At 52.3% G+C, this 12,425-nt stretch overlaps 1 protein-coding gene across 1 annotated transcript; it reads right to left on the minus strand.

Annotated features, from left to right (window-relative positions):
- Window positions 1-7,147: 7,147 nt before the first annotated feature.
- LOC120857669 (pyridoxal phosphatase) lies at window positions 7,148-12,070 on the minus strand. Its single transcript, XM_040233353.1, has 2 exons — window positions 11,422-12,070; window positions 7,148-7,635 (listed from the first exon to the last, which is right to left on the minus strand). Exons 1-2 carry the CDS (start codon window positions 11,993-11,995, stop codon window positions 7,319-7,321), a joined length of 891 nt encoding a protein of 296 aa, XP_040089287.1. The 5' UTR covers window positions 11,996-12,070; the 3' UTR covers window positions 7,148-7,318.
- Window positions 12,071-12,425: the final 355 nt, after the last annotated feature.

Below are 12,425 nucleotides of genomic sequence, written 5' to 3' on the forward strand. Positions count from 1 at the left end.
CTCCACTTACCTGTTAGACCCTGTGCCAGGTGCCTAGCTTTCATACATTATCTCATTTCATCTTTACCTCCGTCCTGAAGCAGCCACCTGGGTCGAACTGCTGCACAGGGAAGCTGCTCTGGGGCCCTGAAGCGAAGCTGACATCAGAATCAGAGAGGAGGGGCAAGTCCTGATTTGGGGGCTACCGGGCTGTAACTCCAGCCAAGGTCCTTGTCCTCCCTGAACCTGTATCCGGGCCTGGAAAGTGGGGATGTTACCCATCTGCCTGGAGGGTTATAGGAGTGATGTGAGGGGGGCTGAAAGTCAGCTCTCTCTCCTGCACTCTCCAAGGCCAAGCCCCTCCCCATGCAGAGACTCTCCTGTGCCTCACTGCAGTAGAGGCAGCCAGCTGTCTGGAATTCCTCCATCCTGCAGCCTGGCCCTACAGGCTGGACCTTGGCTGCTGCTGTGAGAGATGAGTGGAGCTTGTCCAGACAGGAGATCCAGGCAAGCATGGCTCTTCCCAGGCTGCCAGCTCCCACCCAGCCCCCAGGAAGGCTGTGGCTCCTCCAGCTGGCAGTGGTGGGGAGGGCTACCAGACCCCCTGAGATACCCTCTGCACCCCCAGGCAGCCTGGCCGGCCCAGCTGGGGAGGGTGGGCGTGGCCAGAGCCAGCTCCAGAGCTCCTTCATTTAATGATGTGGAGACCACCCAGAGAGGGTGGCCATTTGGCCAGGGTCACATGGGGAGCTTGGGCTGCAGTGCTTTCATCTGCTGAGCCAAGGGAAGAACAGTGTGATGCTGGGATTCTTGGACCTCAAAAGTGATCTTTTCCCCTTGTTCCATGAAGGGTCGGAAGGACTAGTTGGGGGATGCCCCCAACTTCAGATACTTTCCCAAGCAGATTGTGCTGAAGCCCACCTCCTCACTTGCCTGGTCATCCTTTCTCACCTCCCTGCCTTTGCTTGCGCTGCTCCACGTGCTCAGCCAGCCATCTCCCCAAACACAAGGGGCTCTGTCACTTTGCCTTCCCGCCTAGTGTTTGTCCCTCTCTGAACACAGGCCCCAGCTTGCCTTTGGAGAATCACCTCTCCTCTCATATGAGGTCTAGGTGAGGTCCAGACCCTGTCCTTCATTATCCTCCAGGGCTCAGGCATGAGTCTTTATTTTTTTTTAATGGTTCTTTGGTATGTGTGTGTGTATGTGGGCAGGGGGTGGGTGACATAATTATAGACTCAGAGGAAGCTAAGAGCTTTTTAAGAGCTTAGAAAATATTTGAGACTTGAAGGAAAAAAAAATGTGTTGGCCCCCAAATACTAAGACTGCAGAGCTGAAGCTAATAATGTTTACTTTGGTCAAACCTAACCCTTGCTAGTCATAAAAACTGTATTACCTTTGAAAACAATTTTGTGGGTGGAATTTTCTTCTTCAAAAGCATGTCCAAGCCTTCCTAGAGATTGGTCACTCTTACATTAGATCCCCATAGCCAAATAATGTCTAAAATGAAAGTATAAAAATCATTGGAGATATGTATAGTTCAGTTCAGTTCAGTTCAGTCGCTCAGTTGTATCCGACTCTTTGCAACCCCATGAATCGCAGCACGCCAGGCTTCCCTGTCCATCACCAACTCCCGGAGTTCACTCAGATTCACGTCCATCGAGTCCGTGATGCCATCCAGCCATCTCATCCTCTGTCGTCCCCTTCTCCTCCTGCCCCCAATCCCTCCCAGCATCAGAGTCTTTTCCAATGAGTCAACTCTTCGCATGAGGTGGCCAAAGTACTGGAGCTTTAGCTTTAGCATCATTCCTTCCAAAGAAATCCCAGGGTTGATCTCCTTCAGAATGGACTGGTTGGATCTCCTTGCAGTCCAAGGGACTCTCAAGAGTCTTCTCCAACACCACAGTTCAAAAGCATCAATTCTTCGGCACTCAGCCTTCTTCACAGTCCAACTCTCACATCCATACATGACCACAGGAAAAACCATAGCCTTGACTAGACGGACCTTAGTCGGCAAAGTAATGTCTCTGCTTTTGAATATACTATCTAGGTTGGTCATAACTTTTCTTCCAAGGAGTAAGCGTCTTTTAATTTCATGGCTGCAGTCACCATCTGCAGTGATTTTGGAGCCCCCCAAAATAAAGTCTGACACCGTTTCCACTGTTTCCCCATCTACTTCCCATGAAGTGATGGGACCGGATGCCATGATCTTAGTTTTCTGAATGTTGAACTTTAGGCCAACTTTTTCGCTCTCCTCTCACTTTCATCAAGAGGCTTTTTAGCTCCTCTTCACTTTCTGCCATAAGGGTGGTGTCATCTGCATATCTGAGGTTATTGACATTTCTCCCGGCAATCTTGATTCCAGCTTGTGTTTCTTCCAGTCCAGCGTTTCTCATGATGTACTCTGCATATAAGTTAAATAAGCAGGGTGACAATATACAGCCTTGACGTACTCCTTTCCTATTTGGATAAGTATAGTAACCCCCCCCATAAACATATTTAATGGGGGCTGTGGATGCATTTTAATGTTTTCTATAATATGCTTGGGACCTATGTATCAGGAGAGTTTGGGGCTGCAAGTAACAGAAAACTCAAGAAAAACTGCTTTAAAATTAAGAAAAATTCACATACCAAGCAGTCTGGAGCTAGGAGGTTTCCATAGCAGATTAATTCAGTGGCTCAATGAAATCATACAAGATCTGGGTTCCTGTATGATCATGGACTATGGCCATATAGAGAATCCTCACTCTTCTGCACAACCACAATCCACAGTTAGCCCCTGCTTTTAGGACTGCTGCTGCTGCTAAGTCGCTTCAGTCGTGTCCAACTCTGTGCGACCCCATAGACGGCAGCCCCCCAGGTTCCCCCGTCCCTGGGATTCTCCAGGCAAGAACACTGGAGTGGGTTGCCATTTCCTTCTCCAATCCATGAAAGTGAAAAGTGAAAGTGAAGTTGCTTAGTCGTGTCCGACTTAGTGACCCCACGGACTGCATCCTACCAGACTCCTCCGTCCATGGGATTTTCCAGGCAAGAGTACTGGAGTGGGGTGCCATTGCCTTCTCCGTGCTTTTAGGACAGACAATGTAAAAGATTTAAGATGAACTGTCTTCACACCTGTAACATACTCTCGAACAAGCCCGTTTAAAAATGTCAATATACATACAGAGCAACTAAGCAAATTGGACAAATAGAAAACAACTGGGAATGTAGATGAAGGGCATGAGTGTTCATTGTGCCATTCTTACACCTTTTCTAGGAGAGGGCAATGGCAACCCACTTCAATACTCTCGCCTGGAAAATCCCATGGACCGAGGAGCCTGGTAGGCTGCAGTCCATGGGGTCGTGAAGAGTTGGACACGACTGAGCGACTTCACTTTCACTTACACCTTTTCTATTGGTTTGAAACTTTTATAAATTAGGAACTTTCCTGGTGGTCCAGTGGCTAAGACTCTGCGCTCCCAATGCCGGCAGCCTGGGTTCTATCCCTGGTTGGGGAACTAGATCCCACATGCCACAACTAAGAGTTCACATGCTGCACTTAAGATCCTGCATGCCACAGGTAAGAGCTGGTGCAGTCAATAAATAAAATAATAAACAACTGAGGGAGTATGACATAGTAAGAAACTTGTATTTGGTTTATGACCCTGGTTCCTGACCTAGAGCTCCTAAATCCTGTGGAATTTCCTGGGTGATAGGAGCATTTTTTGTTCTAATGAGGTGACTCTTGGTGGGCACTTGGATGGCTTCAAGGTGGGGGCTGGTCACCAGAAAGATCAAGCAGTGTTCAGAAGCTTAGAACTTTCGGCTCTGCCACCCGTGTTCCAAGAAGGGGAGAAGAGCTAGAGACTAATGATCTATCATGCCAATGTGATAAACCCCCTCCATAGGAATCCCCAAGCTACACAGTTTGGAGATCATCCAGGTTGGTGGACACGCCCACATGTTGGCAAGGTGGCACACCCTAACCCCACTGGGACAGCAACTTTTCTCTTAGTACCCTCCAGGACTTCACCCTGTGTATGTCTTCATCTCGCTGTTCACTGGTATGCTTTGTCATATCCTTTATTATAGAATAAACCCATAATCATAGTTTCCCTGAGTTTTGTGAGCCATTGTAACAAATGATCAAACCTGAGAAGGGGGTTGTGGGAACCTCTGATTTATAGCCAGTTGATCAGAGTACAGGTAACAACCTGGCATTTGGGCCTGGCAATGAAGTAGGGGAAAGTCTAGGGGGGCTGAGCCCTTAACCTGTGGGGTCTACACTGACTCCAGGTCGTGTTGAAATTGAATTAGGTTGTAGGACACCCAGGTGGTATTCGCAGAAAACTGGAGAATTGCTTGATGTAGAAACCTCGCACATTTTGCTGTCAGAAGTACTGTATCCTGTGGGTAAACAGATTTCCCTTTCAGTTGGTGTCAGAGAAGTGGGATTTGCTACAAAGGCTCTGGCTCATAGAAATGTGTGTGGGTTGAAAAGAGAAAGTATGAAAGGGCAGGGGTGAGGAACCTTTGATTCCTAGGTGGTCACATGATCATCCATGCTCCAAGCAGCAGTGCAGCCTTGCCTCTAAAGTAAACCTAGGAGAATTCTCTGGCACTGCAGTGGTTAGGACTGGCAATTTCACGGCCCAGGGCCTAGATTCAGTCCCTGACTGGGTAACTAAGGTCCTGTAAGCCACGCAGCTTGGCAAAAAGCAAAAAAATTATGTGCCTTCTTAAAAATTTTTAACTAAATAAATAAAGGTAACTGTTACCAGTGGAATTTAGACATGGCTCCAAGTCCTGGGGAGTCAGCTAAATGGATGCATAAGGAATTGCGAAAAAAGTAAAATTTACAGACCTGTAGTTATGATTAACTTTAATAGATAAAATGAAATCAAAAGGGAGTGCTGTGTGGGACTCTGATGCTAGACTAAGCTCAGATTTATTTCAGCGAGTCTGAACTTTGGCCCCTAACTCAAAGCCACTCCCAAAGGGAAAAATTATGGCAGGAACAACAGAAGGTACCTCTCAGGCTTCTGTTCACCAAGAAAGTAGTCAACAGGCAGGGGTGGGGGTGGGGTGAGGCAAAACTGGGAAACTATTGAAACCAGGGGGTATAATGTGAAGGAGTTGTTTCAATTGGTGTCATTGGTTTCCTGAAATATTAGCTAGAAATCTAGTGAAGACCATATGGTATTCATTGTGCTGTTCTTAGACTTTTTCTGATGGTTTGCAACTTTTAGAGGTCTAGGGAAAATACCCCCAAGTGCTTCCCATTTTTCTGAAGCAGAGTCACAGAGCAGAGAAATATACCGGGCCATGCCTTGTGATCACATAATGGCTGCAACCGCTTCCACATCCAAAGCCCGTAAGAGTGAGAGGATGAGGGGATGCACCTGCAGGGTGTTGGACCACTTCACGGGGCAGCCAATAAACTCCTTTATGCCTTAACCAAAAGTCACCAGAAAAGCACATTGCTCCTGCCTCCTGATGCAGCCAGACTCAGTCCAGCACTCCATCTTCCCAAGAGGAACCACACTGAAGAGAATTTTCGAGACCTCGAAGTCCCATCCTTCACTTTACAGATGAGGAAACAGGCTGAGCAGGCAAGGGGCTTGTGCAAGCTCAAGTGACAAGTGTGTCAGTGACAGTCAGGCCTGCCCATCAACCAGCTTCTGGCTGGGCACCTGCTCTGCAGGAGGCCCTGGGGAAGCTCGAGGCCAGCAGGGCAGACAGTCACAGCAGCAGCCCCGGTGTGAAGGATGCCTGAATACCCGTGGAGGGGTGTGCACTGCATCTCCCCTGAGCTCCTGGAGGAGGGCGAGGACCTGTCTCCCCCTTCAGTCTCTACAGAGCGGGGCTGCAGCCTCTCAGAGTCAACACAAGTTTCGGCCCCACTCAGGTGGTCACACTTTCTAGGTGTGTGCTAACATCACCTTTTTGATCCTCGTTCCCCAAGGAGTAAAGTGGAATGAGTAATGCAGGCTTGCTGGATTTTCTGAAGGACTGAAACATATTGTTATATAAAGACTTAGTGAGGAGGACGCTCCCTGGTGGTCCAGTGGTTAAGACTCTGCACTTCCAGTGCAGGGGGCGGAGGTTCAACCCCTGGTCGGGGAACTAGATTCCACATGCCATGTGGCATGGCCAAAAATTTTTTTAAAGAATAAAAAGACTCAGTGAGGCATAAAGTGCTATTAAGCTAAGGTACCACTCTACACAGAGAACATGCTGGAACTGGGGTGGATCATTTCACAGAGGGAATGGGCCAGTTTTGGGGAGAACAGGCTCAGGCAGGGGCTCCTCCCCCCATCCCACCCTGGACACAGACTTGAACCCACACAGACACTCCCACTCGCACTTTATTAAGTACGGGAGGACTAGTTACAACAGGGGTGGAGGTGGCGGGGGAAGGCTCAGCCCCCACCCCCACCATCAGTGGCACACGATAATAAATAACTGGGGTGGGCACGGGAGAGAGGTGGCACAGCAAACACTGATAGCAAGGCGGGGGCACAAAAGCCCCACTCCCAAGCTGTGGCCACCATCAGCACTGGTCTGATACCATGAGCAGGGAGGGGTGGGGCCCTCACTACAGAAGCCTCCAGAGTCACTAAGGGCCCCCTTTGTGGAGGAGAGGTGTCTTCAGCACTTGGACCCTTCTTTATGAACAGAAATCTAGACCCCTGGCTGGTCCAGTCAGGCCCAGATAGTCGAGAGGCTACTGTCTCTCAGACTTCTAGATTGTTCTATTTAGGATCCAAGAGACGAATGGCTCATTACTACCTGGGGTCCTGATTGGTCTACCCAGGACCTAGGACCTGAGAGGGTCACTGTCACTTAGGCTTCCAACTGGTCCACTCAAGACCCAACAGCAGTGCATCACTATCACTTAGCCTTCTGATTGGTCCATTCAGGGCTCAGGGCAATAATGATTCCTGGTTACCTAGACCTCTGATTGGTCAACAGGCACCCCAGGCCAGGACCCAGGAAGAGCTCTAGAGGCCCCAAGGTGGAAGTGGGGAATTAGGTGCTCAGGGTTGGGGAGATCTTCACAAGGCAGCAGGGCCCAGACTGAAACAAGGGGAGGTCACAGGGCAGGATATAAGGCCACCTGGCTGGGTCAGGCCGGGGTGAACCAGTAAGAGGGGAGGGGGCAGCTTCTGGGATAGCAAAGAGTGCCCAGCCACTGCTGGGAGTGGGTGTGGGGACCTTGACTCCTTCCCTGGGTTCCAGTCCCACCCGGGTAGAAACTGGGGTGCAGGAGCCGGTAGCCCTTAGTGCAGCTCTTGGCCCATCACCTCCACCTACGGGAACAGGGTAAGGGAGGGTTGTGGCTGTGCTTGCGTCAGTGGGCTCAGTCCTCCAGCCCCTCCATCAAGTCCGCGATGCTCTCCACGTAGTAATGGGGCACGAGGTCGTGCTGGCCGGCCGCCAGGTAGGCCTGGGCCTCCTCCAGGCGGGAGACGCCCGTGAGCGTGAGCACGGTGGTCATGCCACAGCGGTGGCCGAAGAGGATGTCAGTCTCCAGGCGGTCGCCCACCATCAGCGTGCGGCTGGGGTCCACATTGAAGTGCTCTGTGATGCACTCGAACATGTAGGGGCTGGGCTTGCCCACCACCAGGGCCTGGCGGCCCGAGGCTGTCTCCACGGCGGCAGCCAAACTCCCGGTGCCTGCAGGGACACGGACACTTGGTCAGTGTGGGAGGCAGCGGGGAAGGCATCCATCCAGGCCTGGGAACTGGAATCCTCAGAGGCAGCTTGGCACGGGGGTTAAATCAGGCTGAAATGAATGGAAAGGCCGCCTGCTTCCCAGTCTTAGTGTGGGGGTTAAGGGCATAGATTCTGCAACCAGCTGCCTGCATTCACATCCCATCTCCACTTTTCTTGGGCAAGCTATTAACCTCCCTGTGCCTCAGTTTTCCCATCTCGAATATGGAGCCACTGAACATAACCAGGCCTGGCTCAGTCAGTCCTGCCTGTGGTTCGCTATTTCACCCTGGCAGCCATACATCTCTGGGCAAGCCAACCTCTCTGAGTTTCCTTGGACTCACTGGAAAGAGGGATCCAAGTGATGCCTGCCTTCAAAGAGGTGCTGTGGGCACCACAGGGGCAGGTGCTTTGGAAATGGAAAAGCATTTAACCAACAGCAGTTGTGGTTATTGCTACAAGAATGTGTTCTGGCATCAGAAATTGGCACCAGCTCTTTTGGAACACTGCAGGACACAGAAATGTTTGCACCTCTGACCCAATCTGCCTCCGCTGGGAGTGATCACAAGGCGAGAATTCAGACTGGAGACAAAAGCTACATGCTTGAAGATGTCCGTGGCTGCAGTAACTATAATAAGCAGAATTGTGGAACACACCCAAGTATTGAACAATAGGAGGGCTGTTGAGAAAAGGACGGTTCTGATTCTCAGCCCAGTACCATCCTCCCCCATACAATGAGTCCACTGTGCCCATCCCAGCAGTACGTCTTTGTGCCAGAATGTTCTACCTTTACACTAATGTCCTTGAACAAATGATGATGATAATCACGATTTACTAAGCACATTCTAAAGTGCCAGGGGCTGTGTGGGAGCTCGTGAATACCCATTTTACAGATGAGAAAGCTGATGTTCAGTGTTGTTAAGTAACTTGTCCAGGGTTCCACAGTTTAGTAAGTGGCAGATAAAGGATATGCATTCAGGTAAGTCTGACTCAGACAGATGAGGGCCGGCCTGTACTGGCTCCGGAATGCTGAATGTTTCCTTTTCAGGAGTTCTGTGAGCTGGTAGTTAAACAAAGCCACTGTTTAAAGTCAACTCATATGAACTTAAATAAAATAAAATGTTTAAAACAAAGGTAATAAATTCTCAAAACTCATCGCTGCCTAATTATTTTACCATTATCTATGCTCTTGAGGTTATTTACATCCGTAATGATGAAAATATTACAGAATATTGTGTACTTACTTTCCTTCCCAAGCCCATGATGGGAAGTGACCTCATGTTGGTAGGCTGAAATCGGCCACCGGGGGGAGTACAAACACCACAGAAACTGGCAAAAGTGTAAATAAAGGCTCTTCCGGTTCTTAAAGATTTATTAGTATACCACCGGTCTGACCCCAAACACTCTGGACCTCCTGTCTCCCTTCTCACAATGAATGACATTCAACGTGATTAAGCCAAAGGCACAGAAGGTGCACAAACAGCAAGTGTGATGAGGAGGAGGAACTTCCCCGGGCTCAAGGCAGCGGTGGCCCAGAGTGACCCTGTGGGGCAGGTCTCCTTGACTTCTGACCTAGAACTTGCCCACTCGGTTTCCTAAGAACTGAGTCAGAAGGAAAAGCCATTTGCCCTCTGGTTAGAAATTCCTTCCAGAATGGGAAGGGCTAAAGGGATTTTCTTGGCTCCAGGACCATTGCTCTGTTAGCGTCTTCCTTTCCTACCAGGTCTGAGCCTATCACTCAGCCCCTCGTGTCCCACCTCACTCAGCCAGTATTACTGAGGCCCAACTATGTGCCAGGCGCCAGGGACAGAGCAGTGAAGGAAACAGAAATCCGTATTCTGGGGCAGCAAACATCCCAGCAGGGGCGTCTGAACGCAACTCTGCCCTCAGACCATCACATCCCAGTCTTCTCCACATCCTGTCAGCCAAGAGTCCTGCATATTCTGCTGGTGATGTATTCCTAAGACAGCAGGACTTTCTATTTGCCGCCTCAAGTGGCTCAAATGGCTGCCACGTGGTAACAAGATAAACACACAATTAAGCAGACACATGGGGATGGGAGGGGGAACTGGGGTGAAATTCACATTATTTCATATTTTATGCATACTGGGGTCTTTATTTAAAATGTTATCCACTTACAAAGCTGCACGATTCAGTCGTGCTGAAACAGGACAGCAGTGGTGTATTTCCTGAGCTCTGTCTCCCCCTCTTGGCTGTGGGAATGACCAGCAGAGCTGGTGGGCACAGCCAAGTGGCTGCTGAGATTCAAGGGGCACACGTGGGCAGGGCCTGGTCTCTCCCCAGCACCATCCCTCCTGAGCCCTTGGGCGAGCTTCTGAACCCACAGCCTTCACCGGAGCTTTGAGGCCTTTGGAGAAACTCACTTTTCACAGCATGGCCTCAGGCAGGCAGGAGCCACTGGCAGCTGGGAGCCCTGAGCAGTGCTCTCCCCTTGGATTTATGGGGACACTGAAGTGGTCATGCAGCAAGTAGGTCTGCGGCAAAGCCAAGATAGGCCTAGAACTATTAAGATTCCCAGCTTGGAACTGATTCTGCCATGGCCCAAGCCCTGTTCCATTCCTGAGAGCTCTGTCCTGCAAGATGCCTCCTCCAGGAAGCCTTCCCAGGTCTCCTCAGCCCTAGGCCCTCCCTGCCACCCATCATAATACTCTATCTACTCCATCAATTTCACCCTGCCCTCCTAGGATCTGGAATCAATACAGTCAGTGGCCAGCAGGGAGAAAGGTTGTCCCTGCTGTCAGTTAGCCTTTGCTACCCTCTGCTCTTGTCTACTGTGAACCCTCCAAGATGTAGGAGCCTCCTTTGCTCCCGCCTCCTCTGCAGATGGGAAATTCCCAGAGGATAGCAGCGAAGAGTGCCCTGGATGCGGGGGTGTGGTCTAGAGGCTGGGGATAAGGTGGTCTCAATCGCCAAGTTCAGGTCTTCTTAATTTTGGGTAGCTCACGCCCCTTCTCTTAGCCTCAGTTGCTTTAACTTGGAACAATAACTTCCACCTCCAGAATAATTCTGAAACTAAATAACACACCAAGGTGCTTCATAAAGCTCTGTAACAGGAGAGGGCTCAGATACAATTTACATCATCTGAGCACCTATTACAGAGCAAGCGCTTGCCCTGATCACTCTCGCCTCAGCGAAACTAAAACTGACATGGTTAGGATTCCCATTTTACCCCCAGAGAGGAGATGCTCCACGGTTATGTAATTTAACAAGATTACAGAGCCCTGCAGCTGAGAACTCAGGTCAAACTCCATCCACCGCCCGTTCTCTCCGCACACCTGCCTTCAATCTGCCGCCAGAAACGCCTGTTCCAACCCTGGAGGGAGGGGGCAGGGGGGAGGGGGGCGGGGGGCGGGGAAGGGCAGGCTTTGTCCCCAACTCTCCCACCTCCGATGGCGGGTAGAGAAAATGACAGGAGTCATGGAGGCTGGTTCAGGAAGGCTAGGGTTGGGAATCGGGGTCCTGGATTGCACCTGTGACTCCCCGAGCCACAGTGTCCTCATCTGTCCAACCGGACCCCACTTCTGCCCCTCACAGGGTGGCAGCTGCAAGAAAGCTGCAATAAATACCAGATGTGGCCATGAAGACATGCTGGGCTGTTGCTGGGTGGGAACCGCCCGCACATCCCTCCAGTCCCCCTCCTATCGCCTGGAGACGCCCCTTCCCCAGCCCTCACCCCCAGGCATGGAGCTGAAAGCGCCGCGCCCCGCCCAGCTGTTTCCCCGCGCTCACCGGGGGTCCGGCTGCCGTCGCTGAGCGGGTGCCACGGGTCGCGGTCGGTGGCCACCAGCAGGCAGTCGGGGTCGCGCAAGTGCGCGCAGGCCTCGCTCAGCTTGGCGAAGGAGAAGTGCTCGTCGTAGCCCACAAGCACGGCGCGCACGCGCGGGGCCGCGCCCGGGTCCTCGCTGGGGTCCCCCGCCAGGCGCAGCCCGGCGGCGCGCAGCTCGGCCCGCAGCCCTTCACCGCCCAGCACGAACACCGCGCCCTGAGTGTCCGGAGGTCCGAGCAGGCGCTGGCGCAGCAAGCGCGCGGCGCACAGCGCGGAGCTGAAGAGCTGCTCGGAGCGCAGCCCCCCGAAGCCGAGACGTGCGAAGCGGAGGGCCAGCTCGGGCCGCGCGCGCCGGCTGTTGTTGCTCACGAAGAGCGCCGCCTTGCCAGCCTGAGCCAGTCTCTCCAGCAGCTCGGGGGCGCCCGGCACTGCGCACTCGCCGTTCCACAGCACCCCGTCGCAGTCGAACAGGACCCCCTGCGCCCGGCCCACCACGTCGCGCAGGGCCGCGCCGCGCAGCCGCTCGCAGCGCGCCATGCAGCCGGCTGGCTGCCCGCACACCGGAGCCGCGCCGCTCTCTTCCCGCGGGCACAGCGCGCTCGCCCGCAGAAGGCTTGTCGCGGGCACCCGCCAATCGGCGCGCCGGAAGGGCCAGGGGACGGGGCCACGACCTGACCTGCAGCCAATGGGAGGGAGAGTCTCGGAGAGAAGCGGCGGGGGGGCTGGGAGCTACAGGAGCCTGGCGAAAAGGGCGGAATCTCGAGCTCCACCAAGGGAAGGGGGACCAATGAAGACCTAGCCTGGTCCTTCGTCCCGCCTCTTAGCTCCTCTGGACCAGTAGCCGCAGAGCTTCAGTCCCGACTCTCCGCCTGCCCGGAGAGGGATTGACCTTTTTGACCAATAAGGAGTTACGAATGGGAAGATAAGGCCCGTTCCTCGTTCCCCAGCCAATCACAAGCTTAAGACA

This window comes from Oryx dammah, unplaced genomic scaffold, assembly GCF_014754425.2.
Source record: "Oryx dammah isolate SB20612 unplaced genomic scaffold, SCBI_Odam_1.1 HiC_scaffold_29, whole genome shotgun sequence".
NCBI classification, from domain to species: domain Eukaryota; kingdom Metazoa; phylum Chordata; class Mammalia; order Artiodactyla; family Bovidae; genus Oryx; species Oryx dammah.

Excerpts from the sequence above, each read along its gene's own strand:
- LOC120857669 (XM_040233353.1), bottom strand. The coding sequence starts at position 11,995 with ATGGCGCGCTGCGAGCGGCTGCGCGGCGCGGCCCTGCGCGACGTGGTG. Across the intron at positions 7,636-11,421 it reads CGACGGCAGCCGGACCCCCG|GCACCGGGAGTTTGGCTGCC; the intron begins GTGAGCGCGGGG and ends GTGTCCCTGCAG.